Source organism: Manis pentadactyla, chromosome 6 (assembly GCF_030020395.1).
Source record: "Manis pentadactyla isolate mManPen7 chromosome 6, mManPen7.hap1, whole genome shotgun sequence".
In the NCBI taxonomy this organism is placed as follows: domain Eukaryota; kingdom Metazoa; phylum Chordata; class Mammalia; order Pholidota; family Manidae; genus Manis; species Manis pentadactyla.
Window position 1 is genome coordinate 54,286,107 of NC_080024.1, and position 19,276 is coordinate 54,305,382.

General features: G+C 35.6%; 1 protein-coding gene across 6 annotated transcripts in view; it reads left to right on the plus strand.

The window, feature by feature from the left end:
- The window catches only part of PDE1A (phosphodiesterase 1A), a 346,655-nt gene extending 327,911 nt beyond the window's left edge, over positions 1-18,744 (plus strand). For all 6 annotated transcript variants that reach the window (XM_036879374.2, XM_036879377.2, XM_057503823.1 and 3 more), the window contains 2 exons: positions 12,951-13,064; positions 16,188-18,744. In XM_036879374.2, the coding sequence (XP_036735269.2) occupies positions 12,951-13,021 (71 nt within the window). In that variant the 3' untranslated portion in view covers positions 13,022-13,064; positions 16,188-18,744. The remainder of the gene's footprint in view (positions 1-12,950; positions 13,065-16,187) is intronic.
- Positions 18,745-19,276: the final 532 nt, after the last annotated feature.

The following is a 19,276-nucleotide window of genomic DNA, read 5'->3' on the forward strand; positions in this document are numbered from 1 at the left end:
ATTAAATTGAATATTAGACATTCATTTTATTCCTATTTCTAATTTAATCTCTATCGCTAATATTGTAAACACCAGTACAGTAGAGCAGGAGTATGCATTTGACCAAATAGAACATTTGGAAAGTCAGAATTATAAAGTTCTAAGTGGTGTCCCAAAGACACTAGAAAAACTTTAAAAGCAGTTTGAACAGTGAGTGAGTGCTTGCGTGTTATTCATTTAATTCATCCATTTCCTGAAGGTCATCACATAATAGTTTTCAACTCTAGCAGCATATTACCATTATCTAGGCTACTTTATTTTTAAAAAATTCAACATGGCTTATCTCCAGCTCACAGAGATGGGTAGGTCAAAGTAGTGTTCTCTTTGCAATTTAAATGAATGCTGGGGACATGGAGGGAAACAGTGGTAAAGCCAAGTACAGATTGAATCTGAATCAGCTTACTTGACAGTAACAGCCCGCAAAATATCTCTGCCTGGGGTTACATGTCTCTACCCTAAAACATTTGTCTTCTACATCTGGGAGTCAGTGGATATTCTTTCTACCTTTATCCTAGTTCTTTACTTATGAAATGTACTTCTCCATTTTGCTTATTAAATATTACCTATCTAGTACTCCATTAAAATTCCTTCTTTAAGAAGCCCATCTCCTAGTTACGTAAGCACAGCTGTCTTATTCACACTCCAGTTGGAGTATTTGTCGTATTCTGCCTGCATTCTCGCAATAAGGGAAGAAAAACGCATTCAGAAGGGACCTACCAAAATCATCGTTGGAATAGGAATGGGGGTGGAGAAGGAGTTTCAGGATATGTTTTCAACTACACGTGCCTCATGAAGATTCTGACATTCCCCTTTGGAGGTGTGCACCATCTCTTCACTCGCTGTGAACCACTGCATATTATGAGATACTACTGTCAGAGTATGTTCAAGCTATAGAGCCTGACAAAAAGTTGCAAATCACTATGAAATCATTCCAAAAATACTTACAGAGGCCTACTATGTGCAAAACAAATGCCTGTAGATGTTTTCAAGAGCAGAATTCATGGGGTGTTTAGTTTTAGACCTCTGGTGACTCTTGCACAGGGCCAGATGAGAGTTTTGTCAGTGTTGAGTAGAAAGTAGAAAGGATGGGCTTGCGTCCCCTAGTGATGATTGACCAGCTCAGTGATGATGAAGAAATGGTTTCCCCAATGGTGTTAAGACTAGGACATGAAGAGATTTAGGATGGTGAGATGAGTGGTAAGAAGATGTCCTCCTTACTAAATTTGGGAGTGGAGGTAGTCTCTGAAGCTGATTTATCTCAGGGATATAGTTGGCTATTGTCAGAATATAAGAAGTTATTTCTAGAAGATTCTACTGATACTCTCCATCCAACGCACACATCCTATACTTCCATTTGGTCAAGGGGCATTTGGTCATGGTCCTTATTGAGTATTAGAGATAATTTTTTTCCTTTATGGGCACTACCTCATTGTTATGCTTAATTTTAGCTAATTCTGTCTTTAGCATCATTTTAGTTGGATCACTCAGAATTTATGACATGTATTGGTTCATATACAAAACTGATGCCACATTTGTATACAAATGAATAGATACAAGTAATTCCTATGCTAAAATTTTCAGTATCTCTGTTTCAGTATCTGTTTTTTTCAGTGTACGATGTTCTCTTCCTTAAAAATATATTTCTATAACTCTCCTAGACTGAAGATGTAGTCAGTGTAAAGAATTGTAAAGAGAGAAACTTAACCTTTGATTAATTAAGAATTGCTCTAAAATTCGTATTCAACCAAAATCATCCTCCTATACTTTACCATAATGCTTATGAGTATATCAAATGCTTATGAGTTTAAGGATATTATTTATTACATTTATGTTAAAAAGTAGGCTTATATTGGGCATGGTTATAATTTGTGGGATATATACACACAAGAAAAAAAGCTTGCTTAATGATTTTCTTGATCCCTCCTCAGGAGATAAAGAAATGATAGATGTAGTTTTACTGGAAAATCATGTCATAACCAGTATAAGAGCATTGGTTCCTCTAGCTCTTTATTTTTTTAAGATTTTATTCGATTTTTTGTTAGTGTTATTAAAAAATATTAGTAGGGAAAAGACAAAAGATAAAGAAACATTGTTTTATTATTTTTTATTTTTAAAATGAATCACAGATAGCACATTATTCCTTGCTAATATAGCCCTAAATCCAAATACTTGTGTACTAGTTGCTAGTAGACAATATTAATATCTTTCAGAATAGCCTCTCATTAGGTTCTGAGAGTGTCTATTCTAGCCGAAGCCATCTAGAAATGACCTTCCTGGAAAACCAGGCTTTTTAGGCAACAGCTCAAATGGAGAAAGAAATAGGTTGAATTAGAAAAAAAAGAATCATCTCAAGATCACCACCAATAAACATAAAAATAACAAAAACATTTTAGGGGCAAAAATAAAATATATTGAAAATTGAGAAAAAAATACCGATTATATTTATCATCATAATTTCACCACAATAATTCCTATAAACATGGCTAATGATAAATGTTAATAATAATTTGTTTTACAACTTCTTTACAGTAGTCTCTCTAGATTATTAAAATAATTATATTTTCTTTCAGAAGCAAAAACCAGTCCACAGAAATGTTCAGTAAACATCCTTAAGTAAAAACCTCATGCATGTTGACACCTCTAATTTGACCAAAAGACTTGGAGAGTTCAGTCTGCCTGCTGGGATTCTGCCCGGCCCTGTGAGAGAGAGGGGACACGTTTCTGTAGATCGTTCAGTTGACATCACAAACCACATAAACAACAGCTACCAATTCCTTGGTTGATCTTGGCCAACTACTATGCTATGTCAGCATCTTAATGCTTTCAAATATCTGTTTAAATGACATTTTGAACTTTCTCTTCACTAAGATAGTATGTGAATGTCAACAGATTTTCTTTAAGCAGCCAATCACTAATTTTATCATTTCTGCAATAAAGCTAATCCATGTATTTTTCACTTTGAATATCCCTTCTCTAAAACATCAGAATAGTGTGATTTTCATAAACTTAATTTATCTTTCATATTAATTCTAACATCTTTCCTTCTGAACAAATGCTTTAGTGTCTCTGCCATTAAGACAAAGAATGTTAAGAATTTTAAAAGACAGATAACTTTGAAAAATGTTTATATTATGTAGGAGTGAACTGTAGGGGTAAAATAGCTACAAACACTATTCTCTGTGGGATTTGAGAATAACTTGTCTAATATGTAATTCAGTTTAAGGTTAAGCCAAGTTATTTTTCTCCTGCAACTGTGATGCCCTCACAGTTGACTTAATGGTTAATTGTACTAGACTAGTAGAAACATCCCAGTAATTAATTAGCTGAGACTGGCTGATGTCTTGTATTGAATAATGTATTTTCACAAAGAAATCAATTATTCCATTCTTAATTAATCCATCAGGATAACCTATAGAGTGTATCTCCCAAATATCTCTCAAATCCATCCTGTTATCTGCATGAGTGAATAAGGAATAGAATTGGCTTATTCTGAATGGCTGATATAGCTGTCCAATTTGCAGAGCTGATGATAAACAACCTTTATCTAAATAGTTTCTGTTGAGAATTCTGCCACTTGAGGTACTTACTTTTATTTTTCTTGGCATAAAACCCTTTAGGAACAGAAAACAATTTTTAAAAAGAGTACTCTGAAGAGCTAAATGCTCTCAGAAAGAAAACATCTTAGCTGATCCAGCAAACTTGGTTTATAGCAATTCACTTTTTTCTCCCAAGAATATTTAACTATTAGTTTTTATCCCTTAATGATGCTTAGATTTAGACCTTATATACAGCCAAACTCATCAGTTCTGAGTTTACTTCTAGTACTGTTGTTCATACTTTGGATAATATAATTTGCTCTTGAAAACTATAGGAATCTAGGAAATTCCCAGAAATTATGCAAGAAAGTTATAACTGAAGTCCCGGAGAAGTGAAGGAAAAGGAAAAGTGATCCAGGAGTTTGCTTTGGGTAGGGTTTAGTTAAATAAGCCTTCAAGGGCAAATGGTTAAAACTTTCAAGAATCTGATTCCCAAATTTTATTTCAGTATCATCTTCAGAACCCAACCTAGGCCTGGTGTCTTTAACAACAGAGCTGGTAGTAAGTGATCATGGAAGTCTTACACTGATTTTGATTTGTGTCAGGAAACTTTATGGAGGTAAAGAGAAAAATTGAACAAAAGGACTCAATAATATTAGCTCATGGCTCTGGACAAGGGCTTCATTCAGAAGGACCTTACGCCCCACATCACCCTCGCATCTTGGGTGAGGCTTCTGTAAAATATGCTGAGCCAATCTGCTGATGAAAGCAAGCCCAGGCACATCAGTAAGAAACAGAAATCTCATCTAATAAGAGAAGTTCAACAAGAACAAGTTAATAGTTCTGATGTTAGTTTGATGTAGAGATAATAGACCACCCATGATTTATTTTTAAAAAGCTCACCTCCATCATGAGAGTAATCCTGTTACATGAGTCTTTGTAGATGAGAGATTATACCACTCCCCACAATCCTGGCTGGATGCTATAGATCAATAAAGTGCTCTGTGATTAATCGCTTAAAGTACTTTTATTTTAAAGCATTGAATTTACAATTTATAAGTATACTGTAATAGCAACTTACATTTACAACCAAAAGAAGTAATTTATTCCTACTACTACTACTTTCAAAAACTATAAGTAGATGAGACTCTCTCCACAAATGCCTTCAAATAGCTTCTCTTTATAGCTGGCCTGAGTTAGCTCAGAACATGTACATAGGAGGAAAAAAATGGCATGGTAAGTATTTTTAAAGAATATTAGTATTTCTCATCTTTGGTGTAAGAATAACTGTTTATGTGAGATTGATTTCTATTTTGGCTGATTCTTGGACCTTAATCAATGTGGCTATGAACTAACTAAGCCTCTAAGACTTGGTGACTTAAAGCTAAGAAAGAAGGAAGAAGCAATTATTTGTTTGGGCATTTGGTATCCCCAATTCAACTCAGTTTAAGAATTTGTCAAACAAAATTACAGAATATGATCAGGGATATCTAATGACTCTTAAAACTTTGGATCATGCATACCTCCAATACTTGCTGTATCTTCCTTTGTGGTAGGTATATACTGGCTGAAAACTATGCATGCAGCTTGATGGCAAGTTTAAGAGGTGTTAGTCTCATGGAAAAAATGAAGGACAAAATCAAAGGGGACATGTTTTCCTGACTCTTTCTTCTTACATCTTCCCTTGGTAGAAACTCTTACAAAATTTCTCTCCACTGAAGAATTTGATCATAAGCACTAAAAATTAAGAAATTTGTGATGTTCGTATTCTCTAGGTTAGAAGCAATTCATTGCTCTTGCTATCTGTGAATATGCAAAGAAAACAGTGCAATTTGAGATCCCTAATGTCTGTAGTGAATGGTTCACTGTGGTGATGTAGGATGGAGAGTCAGAAATCATGAGACAAAAAATGGTAACAGGATTTTCACTAATTTCCACTTCTGATTTTTTAAGCATAGATAACTTACTACAGTAATATATTTATGCTGGATTTTAAACTGAATAATTTATCATTAATCCTGGGTCACCAATCTGTAGTATATCTCTTCCACGGAATTAGCAAAAGAACATTTGGTTCCTTCTGGCAGACCTTTACTTTGAAATTTCCTGAGAATAAGACTTATGAGGGCCTTGGTGTTTGAATCCTTCTTAGCCTGTCTTCTATTGTAGGTTTTTCTACATGGAATGGTAATAAAAAGAGAGTTTTTATTTTTTAGCATGTGCTGTTCACACTTCTTATTAACAAACTTTTCTTTGAAGAACTGAATTTTGAATTCTCGTAGCTTACCAGAGCAGGAAGATGAAAAATGTCCTGTTTACCTAACATTTCTCAGCTCACAGCTTTATGATTCCGTGTCTCCAGACAGCAAGGAATGCTTTCCCGCTTTCAAATCCAGTAGAAACTTGCCCCTTCGGGCAGGCAGTTAGCCCTGTGGGACCAAACTCTTCAGTTTAGTGGTGAAGTACATGGCTCTGGGGTTGAGGGCTCAGCTCTGCTCCTCAGATGGTATGTGACCTTGGGTGATAAAATTATTTAAAAAAATTAAAAAATCCTTAGGAGGGTTAAATGATAAAACATATGAAGCGTTTAGCATAGTGCTTGGCACAGAGTAAATATTCCCTGAAGGTTAACTGCTATTTTTGTTGATGCTGGTGATATTATTATTAATAATAAAGTTTGTCATTCTTACTCATAATCTAATTACTTCCTTACACAGATCACCTACTGTTTAATAAATGAACATATAACAACACATTCATGTCAAAATACATGCAGATTTTAACAAGAATCTAAAATTTAATGCTGTGTACTGTATCCTTTTTAGAATTTTTATATAAAGACACAGAATTTAAAATTTGATCACATCGTCTTCATATCTATATTTGGATACATTTTAAAATATAAGAGCCCAGAACTTGATGGAAAATCCTAGGCTAGCAATTGTGGCTAAGTGGGAAGGTACATAATATGCATGCATCATTGCTTTTTCTTTCTGATGTTAACATTGAGTTAATTAAGAAATAATTTCTGATAGCAGTAGCATTATGTTATAAAATCTCACAATGGAAGTAGAACCTTCAATTATTTTTTAACTTTCAAATTGAGTAAAAATGGCAACAAAGAATGGATGTGCAAATAGTTCCCTGGAGCCAGTAAACATGAAAGAAGCTGCTCATTTCACTGAACAGGAGAAGGGGAATTAATGGCTTGTGTTTAGAACAATACACCTCAGGTTTTTTGCAGGATCACCTATCATGAAAACAAGTTCAATTATGTTCAATAATTCTCCTTTAAGCACAGAAGTGGATTTATGTACTGACAAACGTTTTTACTGAAGCAATTAAAATCTTTATTTTTTTGCTTAGTCCAGCTTAAAATAGAAAACCTAATAACCAGAATACTAAAAGCAAAACCAAAATGTTTCCATCATTTTACAAATACTTTTTCCAAGTTCTAAATGTTTGAAACTATGTTAGATACCTGAAATTAGTATTCTTTGCATAATTTTTTTCTACTTATGAAGGATAAAGAAAATATGAATTTTTGGCACACTTCTCAGACTTAGTGTTCACTCCATCTTTTCCATGATTGAGAAACTCGAGGAGCCCCACATTGCCTCTCACAGTAAATTTGTTCTAAGAGTCAAATCTTGAAATATCCACAACTGGTCCCTGCCACTCCTTAGAGTAAAGTGTGATTCAGATGGTCTTCACTTTCCTACCCCAGCCCTTCTTTCTCTGTCGCTACCTCCCTGCTTCCTACCTTCAAAGAGAATCTGTGTCCTTACATTCACGTCATCTCCCTACCACCGGAACCTGCTTTCTCTTAAAAAGATCTACGATTCAATCACACAATTCCTGTCCAGGAACAATAGCTTTTTAATAGGTGCTAGAGTCTTCCTCTAAAAAATGACTCTGAAGGAGAAATTACTGCTCCAGCCAGTGGGTAGCGGCCCTGAGTCAAGTTTTTTCAACTGGGCTTCACTCCTTCCTCAGCACATTCTTTTCTTTCTGATCTGCCTTTACTCATATTCGACTCTTTCACCTCACCCCCTCCTCCCTTCATTAGGAGCACATTCCTACCCACATGCTGCCAAAACTGAGGCATCTAGTAGATTCAGTGTTAGGCTCAGCTCTTTTAAGCTCACTACCTCCTACACTGTTTAAACTCTAATCTCAGTGGAACTTAAACACTGAGATTTTTGACTGTTTGACATGGTATTAGCCAGTAAAGTTAAGTAAAATTTCATTGAATGGCAGATTAACATACACAGAGTTTGTTTTGCACAGATCACCTGTAGAACTCCCTACATCTTTAGGTTCCTAACATGTGCTTTGGTTATATGCTTCATTCTGCAATTTGCTAATATAAATCAATGTGTTTTGTTTTGCTTTAGTGGACCAAGACATAATTTAGCCATCTCTTGCTTTGTATCTTAGATAATACTTCATGAAATAAGGCATTACTTCCTTTTATTTTACAGGGTTGGAGCTAGTACATCTGGGAAGTGGTGGAGCGTTTCTTCAACACCCCATCACTTTCTTCTCATCTCTCCTGGGGCATAGTGTTCATCTTCCCTTCACTTACTGCTACCTTCATGCACGCAGCTAAATTTATCCTCAGGCAGAACACATACTTACAACTATTTCCCCTCAAGATGCATTCATATTAAGGGTATTTTCCCCTGGTGAAAGATTTCTTATTCCCAACCTGTAAGGCAAATTTTATTATACAGATGCCAAAACACTGATTAGAATCAGAAGCTCTGATTTATCCTGCATGACATTTTTCCAGCTACTGCAGCTTTTAATCTTTGATCATCAATGCAGTTATTTAGTTATTTGCAATGCAGTCTATACAAATGGACCAAAAACAAAACTATATTAACCTGGAGAGATCTGCCTGCATAAGAAAATACTGCTGTACATAGCAAAAGTAGTATCTCTCCATGAAGAAGTAAGAATACAGTGTAACTCAGAACTAGCATTTCCGTAGATAAGACTGCAGACACCAATTTTGTGCTAAGTATTTTTCAAACACTTTGCTTTTGCTTCTAAATATGGAAAAATAACTGGAGTATTTTTCTGTGGGATAGCTTGTGGGTCTGTCACTGAAACTCCCCCAGGCTGCGGTGCCTTCCGATAGTCAGGCACCCTTTCTGTGTTACTTGCTTCTACAGTAGAGATCATGGTGATGATTTTCTTACATTCAGGGATTGTTGTGTCAGACAAGTCAGAAATATATATGAATGAAATATAAACTATTAAATTTTTATATCTAAAGAAGAAATGGCATTTTGTTAATTATGAATTCTATGTATTAAAAAATACAACAAACATATCCAACTTGTTATTTCTTTGGAAATTATTCAAGACAAAACTTAAGTTTTTAGAAGAGGAGATTTAAAATTTAAAGAAAAATATTAGGTAATGGAAAGGATAGATGGCATATAGAGATGGTAGAGATGGTGAAGGTGACGTGCAAATGATTGTAGTTTGGGAAATGGTGGAACTAAAGGTCAAGATTCTGGAGTTAGCACAGGGATCTAGTTACTTGATAACCTTGAAACCTTGGGCAGATGACTCAACCCAAGTCTCAGTTTCCACCATTGTTAAACCCCACCTCATATATCTGCTCTGAGGATTCAGGGAATTAAATGAGTGAAACACTTAAAATAGCAGCTACCACCAGCAGTTGTTCACAAAGTGTTGTATTATTGTTATGTTTTCAATTGTACAAATAATTTATCCTACCAGATTATTTTTCTAATAACAATTCAGCAAGACCATAACTGGACAACTGGCATCTCCAATAGTCACTTGATAGTGTTCCATGTATTATTCCCTGCAAATATTATTTATATAATCTATAAAGCTGGCATATTAGGATTCTAATGGAATATTTGTGAGCTCAGATTATAAACTAAGAGACTGGATTAACTAAATTTAGAGGATTTCTGTTTGTTTTGGGAAGTCGGTCCCTCCTATGACCACTCTCTCCTCCCCGGGCCCCACCAAATTCAGACCATTTATAAAGCAAAAACACAATGTTTCCATAATTTTACAAGTTACTTTTTTCAAGCTTTAATATTTGAAACTGGTTTTGATGAACACCTAAAAGTCTGTTTGGGATTAACAGAATTATCCAAAGTCCCTTATTGTCCCTTCCTTTTTCCTGGCTGTCAAACAAGCTTCTATGAACCTGCTTTGAACAGACCCACTGCATCCATTCCTAAGAGGTAGCTTCCCATGTATGTGGGTTTGCAAATATCTTCAGTAAAATGAAGTTGTACGCTCATCTTTTTGATCTTGTTGAAATAGTAGTGAATTAAAAGTCCATAGTTTTGACTTCAGCTTATCTATTTGTGTTTTGCACTGGAGAAAATCACTTGATATTCTGGTCATGTTTCCTACTTGTAAATTGAAAGACTAGACTAAAAGTTTTAACCTAGGATTGTTACATGTGGGGTCTTTACACCTGGAGATTGATTTTTTTACTAACCTGTAGCTGGATTTAGGATTGCCTTCATTTGTAAACAGCAATACACAGAATAACATTTGTGGTATTTGTGTTTGACGCCAATAGAAATCATAGACATTTTTATAACATTGTCACAGAGACACTTTGAAGTATCATTTGATATCATTATTATTTCAAAATTATATAGGAAACCTATAGCCAGACCTTGTTATTTCATGCACTAATAAAGAAATAAATACATGACTTTATCACATCACTAGAATTATATAAATATGTTGGTAATGATGTTTTAATATAAGCAGAATCTTTTGGAATCCCAGGTATTTGATTTGATTTGATTTATGAATTTTATTTGGAGAAGGCCATAGGTTTCACCAAACTAAATGAGGGGCCCATGATTCAAAAATGTTTAGAACCTTGGACTATACAGATGTTCAGTTCTCAAGGTGTTTTACAAAGACCATTCTTGGGCCATGAAGATCATCTAAAGTGATCTTTAACAGGTCAAACAATGCAAACCACTTCTTATTTCTGGCAGAATGATATGAGTATCTTTTTTATGCTAGACTGAGAGTTACTTCTAAGTATTATTATCCCTAATTGTAAAGGCTTCTATTCCTCAAGAGTTATTAACTAAAAGTAATGTGATTTAAATCTGCTGAGGACTCTAACTCAGTATTTTCCTAGGCAATCTTGCTGCCATGCAATTGCTTAGCAATATTATGTATGTGCCCCTGAAAACATCTGGAATTTTAGTTTTCAAGGAAGACACTTCACTTTCAGTCTGTTGAGTTGGTCATAGTTTGTAATTGCTGCTTTTCTAATTGCACTTATGAAGTTATTCTTAGGTATAATCTGTGTGTCATTTTGGAATTTACTTTTTGCAACTTCTGCATTGTTTCCATCTGATGATTTTGTTCCTCATCCACTCTTGTGGTGAGTTCTTTATCCCCTGGATAGGAGGGCATCTTGTGATAAGTGGACCTCTGTGTCCTTTGCCCATTGGAAAATGTTCTCTCAAAAGTTTTGAGAGCCAGAGAATTAATTACTTATATTAACTTTTTAAAATTCAGTTCATTCTTTCCACTCTCTTTGGTTCTGTTCTAATCTCATCATAAGTAACAGGATATTAAATCAGAAGTTTAAGCCAAGACCCTAAATCTTGCATGAGAGATCATGCCATAGGTTTCACCAAACTAAATGAGGGGCCCATGATTCAAAAATGTTTAGAACCTTGGACTATACAGATGTAGACGGTGACAGGTGAGCCATAGGAGAGGAGGCTGTGTTTTTCAGCCTTTCCTCAAGCAATTTATAGGAAAAAGGCCTCATGCGTGTTTCTTGAGAAACCAAGTGTGGCCCACCCATATTTGGAAGGGTAATAGGATCTCAGCAGACAGAAGCAGGAAATGTACCAGTAAAAATGATATCCAAGCACTGCAGTGTGTAAGGGAACCAGAGTTTCACGTGCCCCTATCAAGGAGTTGAGGTCTCCAGACATGATACTTGACAAAAAGTCCCTGAAGAGCCCGTGAATGTGTTCACAGAAGATGCAGCTCTAAACACTGGCTTGATCTAGTGAGTGTAAAGCCATCCTGCCATGGGACTAGTCAAGTAGGCACTTTGCTGCTCCTCTCAGCCTCTTCTCTCTCTTTCTGCAGCTCAGGAGGCCAAGGTAGCCAGTTAGGGAGGATGAAAAAGAAAAAAAAAAAATCAGCCATGTACCCCCCCCCACACCCCTCCCTCCACACCTCTTCTGGCCTCTGCCACAAACTCAAGTTTGGAAAGAAATCTTATTTTTGCTTTAAGATTGATGTGTATTATACATGACCAGACCTTCTAATGTCCGAGTTGAAACATTGGCAACTTAATGTAATTACACAATGTTTTTATTATCTAAGAAGGATTAGAAAAGTCATGATACTACCCGAAAGTTTGATCTTGGGTCAGAAGGTCAATTCCTTGCATTGAATATATTTTAAAGAGAAAGTAGGAGACAAAATAACTTTATGGTAGCACTCCATAAGTACTATATGTTCACTAATTATATAACCTCGATGAAGTATCTGCTGCCACTGAGACAACACAGTCTTATAATACACATTGAAGGGATTACCTCAAAGTTAATTGGCACAAAGTTTAACTGTTGGTATAGTTTCAATCAAATTTCACACAGAAAGAACATTCTGTCATCTAGGACTGGTTCCTGAAATATCAAGATATTTTGAGTAATTGAATCAAAAATTAATTTCTGTTAATTTTATTTACTTTCTCATATAATAAGACTCTTTGTAGTACATTTTGCTTTATATTCCTATTTTTGATAGATCTTCCGCAACCTCTCTATAAATGTTGGAACATTTTCCATGCTAATGTGTTCTTTTTTCTTCTTCAAGGTTTATATAGAAGCTGAGTGAATCTAAGATTATAAATTCCACTAGTTTGTTTTGGCAGATTATGTGTTATCTTAAACATTACTGTTCTCTTACACTCATTTGTTTTAAATTCCTAGCAACTAAGCAATGTTAGGTAAAAGACACTGGTCATTAGAGGGTTTGTTTAAAAGAATTTGTTTCCATTAAAAACATTCAGGAAAAACATGCATAAATTTTACATTTGATTTAATAGATGTTTAAACATGTCTCATCTGTTCCATTTCTGTATTCACAGATAAAATTGTAACTTCACAGAATTGTATAACCACCAGAAGATGACTTGATATATTTTATAAATCCATAGGCTGAAGAGAAAATGTGTGGTATCTTTGGAGAAATGTGCCACAAAAGCAACTGTGAAATCCAGCCTTCCACATTTTATGTATTCTGTTTCCTGAACTTATTAGTATTTTTCACAGGCCTATTTTGTTATTGTTTACTTATTTGCTTATTTTTTAGGTGAACCTGATCTTCATAAGAACTCAGAAGATGTAAATGCTGAAGAAAAACACGCTGATACACAGTCATAGGTTTGAAATACCTTAAAGGCTTCCGTCCTTTTAAACATGAGAGGTAATTTTATTTTTCAGATAAGAAATCTAATTGGTGAAGTGAATGTTTTGTAGAATATCATTAGAGAGAAAGTTATCTTATTTCAATGCCTTCCTGATCATTTTTTTTTAATCTGTCTTCCATTTTGAAGCAAAATCTTAAATATTTACCTTTTCAAAGAGTTCTTAATTTACTCATCAGTAAAAATTATACATCATGAGACATTTTCGTCCTTTAAAAATAATAAGCTGCAGTCCATAGGGAGGTTTAATACTGACTTATTTTTCCATATCATTTAAGAAATATGAATGTTTACACTGGGTAATAATAATAAAACAAGTATATATCATGTATCAAACATTACTGTTTGTTAAACTTTGTGAACAGTTGCATTACTGGCTCTTTTTCAAAAAAATTCAGCTTCTAGAGCTTGTTTTTGATCTACCAGATTATTGACTCTGTGAGTGATTCCTTGGAAATCTGAATTTGTAATAATCCCATCTGCTGATATTTCTGTACAGTACAGCTGCGAACCTGTCTTGGATTTACAGAGGAAATGCAGGCAGTTAGAAGAGAGGGATGTGTATTTATAGTGGAGATGGCTCAGTGTCTCCTTTAAAAAGTAAAAACCCAAGTGTTATAAGGAATTTTGCTGTTGGTGTGACAGTAGGGGCAAGAAAAAGTGCTGAGGACGCCATACAAAACCTTTGTGATGTGATTAGTGGTGCCTCAATTATTGCTGTAGATATGAAATAATTCAAATGTGATTAGCTTTTAAGATGACTCATTTTTTGGTATTTTTGAGTTGGTTGTAAGGCTTTTATTAATAATAATTTCATTAGTAGCAACTATCAAGTGTCAGGCACTGTGGTGAACATTTCACATGTGTTACCTCATCTAGTTCTCAATAATTTCAGAGTTTAGTGATTCCAATTCTTATTTTACATATGAAACTTGGATAGAACTGAAGCCACAAAGTAGCTGCTCAGCAACTAAGACCCATCTCTGGGTCTTAAACAATTTTAATATATGGTCTCATATTAGTCACAGCAATATTTCTCTCCATACCATCCATCTAAAATATAAAATTATTGCCTTCACAGCCAATGGCTGTTTTAGAAGAGTTCTTGGGTCTTGGTGATGGATGATGGAGCCCTCAAAGTTTATTTTAGAGGGAAAAAAACTAATTGAATGGCATATTTATAGATATTTTAAGTATAGAAGGTTTTATTGTAAAATAAATACCATTAGAAAACTGAGTTAAATAAAATTAAGTGAGATTCTTTCTTATCAGATGTCTTCAAACCAGTGTATACTATATAGCTTTAAAAGAAAAAAGTTTAAAATCAGTATTTCCTATGCATTTACGATATAGAGCTGAAATATTTATGAAGTTTCCAAAAATTGTGTGTAGGGAGCACAGGTCACCAATACATTTGTAAGAAATGACTGTTCAGTGTATGAAGATGTTTAAAGCAAAAAATAAATTGTCTATAAAATTCTGGCATCTCCTCAGTAAAGGTTTCAATGGGATTCAGTTGTCAGTTGATGAAGTCTAGTTTTCCTTTTTCAACTACCAAGACCCCCATAGCCGGAAAAGTTTGAGACTCTAAAAACTCCATATTCAAACTCCAGCACACTTTTAGACAATTTTTTTTCCCAATTAGGATCAATTAAATCCTGTAAGTTTCTTCTCAGTTTTAGGAAGCTCCTTCTTTAGTGCACAATCTTACAGGAATCACAGCCTTCATTAGGTGAAATTTACATGCCTTCAAAGAACAGGCAGGTCTCTTAAATGAAGGAAGTCAAACAACATAGGAGTGGTGCCAGTCGGCAACTGTGATGCAGGCACAGTGGCTGGGAGGTAACAGGAATTGACAGCCTTGGAAACAGAGTGGGCAAAGCACACTGAACGTGAGGCATGCATCCGGCTAGTCTGCCTCCAGCATATTTTCACAGCGCAAGAAGGAGGGGGCCAGTGTTTCCAGGTATTCTGTTGGTGAAGAGAGTTTTTTTAAACATAAAATCTTCTCATTTTTAATGTTGGCACACAGTATTTTGAAACACTATGTGGACCATACAAAATATATGTGAGGGTCAAATTTTGCCTGCAGGCTCCCACTTTGCATATTGACCACACCTACTTTGTGACCTATAGCCATTTCTTTCACTGGCCACCATCAGGGCAGGTATAGAGCTCAGGACAGGCTGACCATATCTCTGAAAACCATTGCCTGCCTCACACTCAGTGTGCAGACACCAACGGGACATTTTCCCAAGGTAATATTGAGGCCTAGTTAAATGTGTGCCATGTTGAAACCTTACAAATCAATGTGCAACACTACACTTCATGCAAAAACAACCTTTGAAATCTACTTTTCACAGTGTTATATAAATTCACCATTAATTTCTCCAGGATTTCTATCCACAAAAGTGGACAGTTTTGCTTAAATTTTTAAAAATGATTTTGTTAATGAAAGTGGATGAGATTGGAGTTGGATGTACAATGCCACACTGCCTTATTGCTTTAAAAGATGCTGGCATATCATTTATCATATTATCGTGAAAGATATGTCAGAGATTTCTGGCATTTCAAAAGCAAACCAGTATCAGACCTGTTACACTTGAAAGAGAGATTTTCCCTATTCCTACCAAGACCTGCTCTTTAGTGTTGAGTTTACTGGCCAAGAAGGTAAAAAACTAATGGGCTGTGAGCTGGATTTAGTCTGTGCATTTGGCTTGTTTGACTTACACACTGATTCAAAACACCTTTTTAAATGTCTTTATAGATGGTGTATGGTCTTTAGTTTATTAGAGTCCTGCTGACTCAAGCTGTTTTATGCTCACATGGGCCCACTTAAGTCATTTAATACTACCTGCCAGGCCTGTATAACTGCTTGAATTTGTGACTTCCGATCCAATGAACAATAATTTTTACTGGGATTAAAACATACAAACACAAACACACACACAGAAGAAGAAATACAAAGAATTCCAACTGATATAAAAACAACATCTGTTACATACTAATAAAACCCTTATTTTTGACAAGGTCTATCAAGTCCAATGTAGAATTACCACACAAAAGTTGATGCTTGTTTATGACTAAAATGTATCTTCATTTTCATTTGGATTTTATTTCAGAATAATGAGAACAGCACTAAAACCTCCTAAATCCTCAACTTCCGACGAAGTTCTGTTCTCCTCTTTGAACACACCCTTGGATCAGGCCACTTTCATCTATGTAAAGAACTAGTAAGAAGAGCATAAATTGGAATTAGTAACTCTGGCCAAATAAATACATTCAAAGTTGCTGCCAGAGCTTTTGGCCATTGTTTTTCCTACAAAAAAACAATCTCAGAGGAAAGTTTGTTTTGATTGTTTTGATCTGGCTTCTTTCATGAAGCCAGAGAAATTTTTAAGACAGAAGTTGGACAGTTTTAAATTTTCATCGCTTTGAACCCGTAAGAGCATAGGTGACTATGCAATACAGGTGCAGATGATGAGGCATTTTTAAAATTTACTTTCTTGCATTGTTTTGTACAGAATGTTATAACTACAAATATTTCAAGGTCTTGTGCAAAAGAAAAGCAAAACAAGAATTATAGAAAAGAGTATTTTTTTTGCAGCTCTGAGGAGCAGCTGTTTAGATTGTCCTTGTTATGTTAAATACGTGGGAACACAACAACAGGTGGGGCTGTTCACCAGCTGTGCTTGACATTGACACCAGAGGAGCATGTAGCCCTGGGTCTGTGACCTGATGAACACTTCACTGTGACTCACAAACCAGGAACCTACAGGAAACAACGGTCTCTGAAACCAGTGGACCCGCCTGCATCCATTCCCGTGGTTTCAAAGCACTAATTCATAGCCTACGTTGGCGTCATCACAGTGCAAGTTACACATTAACAGCAATCCAAGATAACACGGCCCCTCAGCCGTTGGAGACAGACGCTAGCCCTGAGAATGGAATTTACCTTCGGGAGTGTTGATCCCATTAGGACAGAACAACATTTATTTCAGGCCAAGGGATAAATGACAAGAAGTGTGTGTGTGTGTGTGTGTGTGTGTGTGTGTGTGTGTGTGTGTGTGTGTATTAAAAAATATCTGTGATCTTGGAAGCCCACGCTTTTCTGTACAGGCAGTATTACCTGCCGTGACTGTAATTGTACTACACGGAACGGACTGCAAGCCGTGGGGACCCCGCTGCTCTGTCACGTGTGCCTGAGCATGTGCAGAGCCTCGCCTCTGCTCTGAACCTGCTTTTATCTGTGACTGCCGACAGGAAAGGTCTAGTACAGTTAGGTGTAACTTTTATACAAACACTTCAATGACTGTGAGATGAAGTGAGTATGTCCTTGTGGAAGTCTGATGGAAAAAAATCAAGCATAGCCATCAGTTAAAGAATAAAGTGAAGAAGGGCATATCTATCCTATGAGTTTTCTGTACCTGCTTTTTTCATGGGTTCCACAATGCTAAGCAATATTTTAGAAATAGATACAATCAGAAGCATTTAAATCTGAGTAGTGAGATTTTATAACTCACAACTTAGTCTCTTTTAATGTGTAAGCCATATTCTATATGCATATTAGGTATGCATCTGTATAATTAAGACATTTGTGCATAGACTGTATAAAATGCTTTTAAATGGTCTGTGAATAAGGTCCCTTAGCTTTTGTTTCATCTGAATCTTGTGTAGAAAACAGCTAAACAATTGAGTTGTATAATAAACATCATAATGCAATTGATGCTTTAAATGTAAGCAGCAAAGATCTGTAACAATGTGTTGAGGGAAAATTTATAGTTGTGTACATTATGGTGACTTCTTGTCTTTCAAAAGTGAACTTTTTATTTCTATTTATGGAGAAACTACAGCTACTGCTTTCAATGTCTTTTTAAAGGAGCTACTTACCAGTTAGAAATATTCTGCATTTAAAATAGAACCTATCTGGGAGGTCTATATACTGTTGTTCCTATTTGAGTCAGTTGTCTCTCAGGAAAGCCAGAGAATCTCTGGAGGGAGAAGTAAACTGAAATACTGCTTCTTGACTCCTGTAGGAAACATGTCCACTTTGCTCCTATTTATACTTCAAGATCTACAGTCTTTGTTACTAAAAAGAAAACAGAAGACTATAACAAATTCATCAGTTACTGTATATGGGCGTTAACCTAATTTTCCAGGTTATATAACTTCCTAAGCACTGTGACTGAAATTCCAGAGGGAAGGGAGAAAACGTTCTTCAGAAGCGTTGTCACGCTGTCGATGCACTTTTTCTTTGTCTAATGTATCTCCCTGCCTTTGCCCCTATTTCCCTCCTTCCTCTCCCCACTCTATTTCGCTCCTTTCTTATCTTCCTTATTCCTTCCTTCCTTCTCCCTAAGACAGCTACTAATTAGTGCTAGTTATTGGGAGGTTGGGGCGGACGTGACCAGTGCCCGTTCCTTCTGCAAACATCAGCATAGCATCCATCCTGAGAGGGAGAGGTGACAGGTGGCTGCACTGTGAGTGTCCTGTTTTGTATTGTTAGTCTCAGCTCCCCAACATAAATCTATTTCATATGCTTTTTCCTGTAACCAGTACCTCTTCTATTAAGTTTTTAACATGACAAGATACAATTCTTGTGCTTTTATTGCTGTGATTCTCTGTTTCTTATTATATATAATTGTTAAATAAATCATACTGAAGCAAAATATTGTGAAACATATGGCATCTGATGTAATTCAATTTGGTGGGACATTGAAAAGTTGGAGAAGTCAGTGAAAAACAGATAGAAATGAGTTTTGATATGAGTTCTGTCAGAAAGTGATTTTTTGCTCCATTAAAGAAATTTCATTGCACCTTATTATTGTTCCCATTATTTGCAAGCTCCTGCCTGGAAGTATGCTGCATATAATAATCTGGAAACCTTTCTCTAGAAATTTCATATCTAATAGAGGAGATAACCTATACACATTAACAGCTAGAATGCCAGATTTAAAAGTAACCAGATGTAAAGAAAATGTACCTCTGGATATTAAGGGAGGTAAAACCTCTTCCATTCTCAGTGCTTCTAAGAAGACATCTTAGAATAGGTGGCACATGAGTTGACACTTCAATAACAAATATTAATAAAAGCTCACATTGCCTGTTTTCTATGTTCAGCCTCCATGTAAACACTTAACAAATATTATCTCTAACACTCAGTAATCCAGCTAAAAAAAAAAAGAAAAGTGGCCATCAACATGAGTAAGGA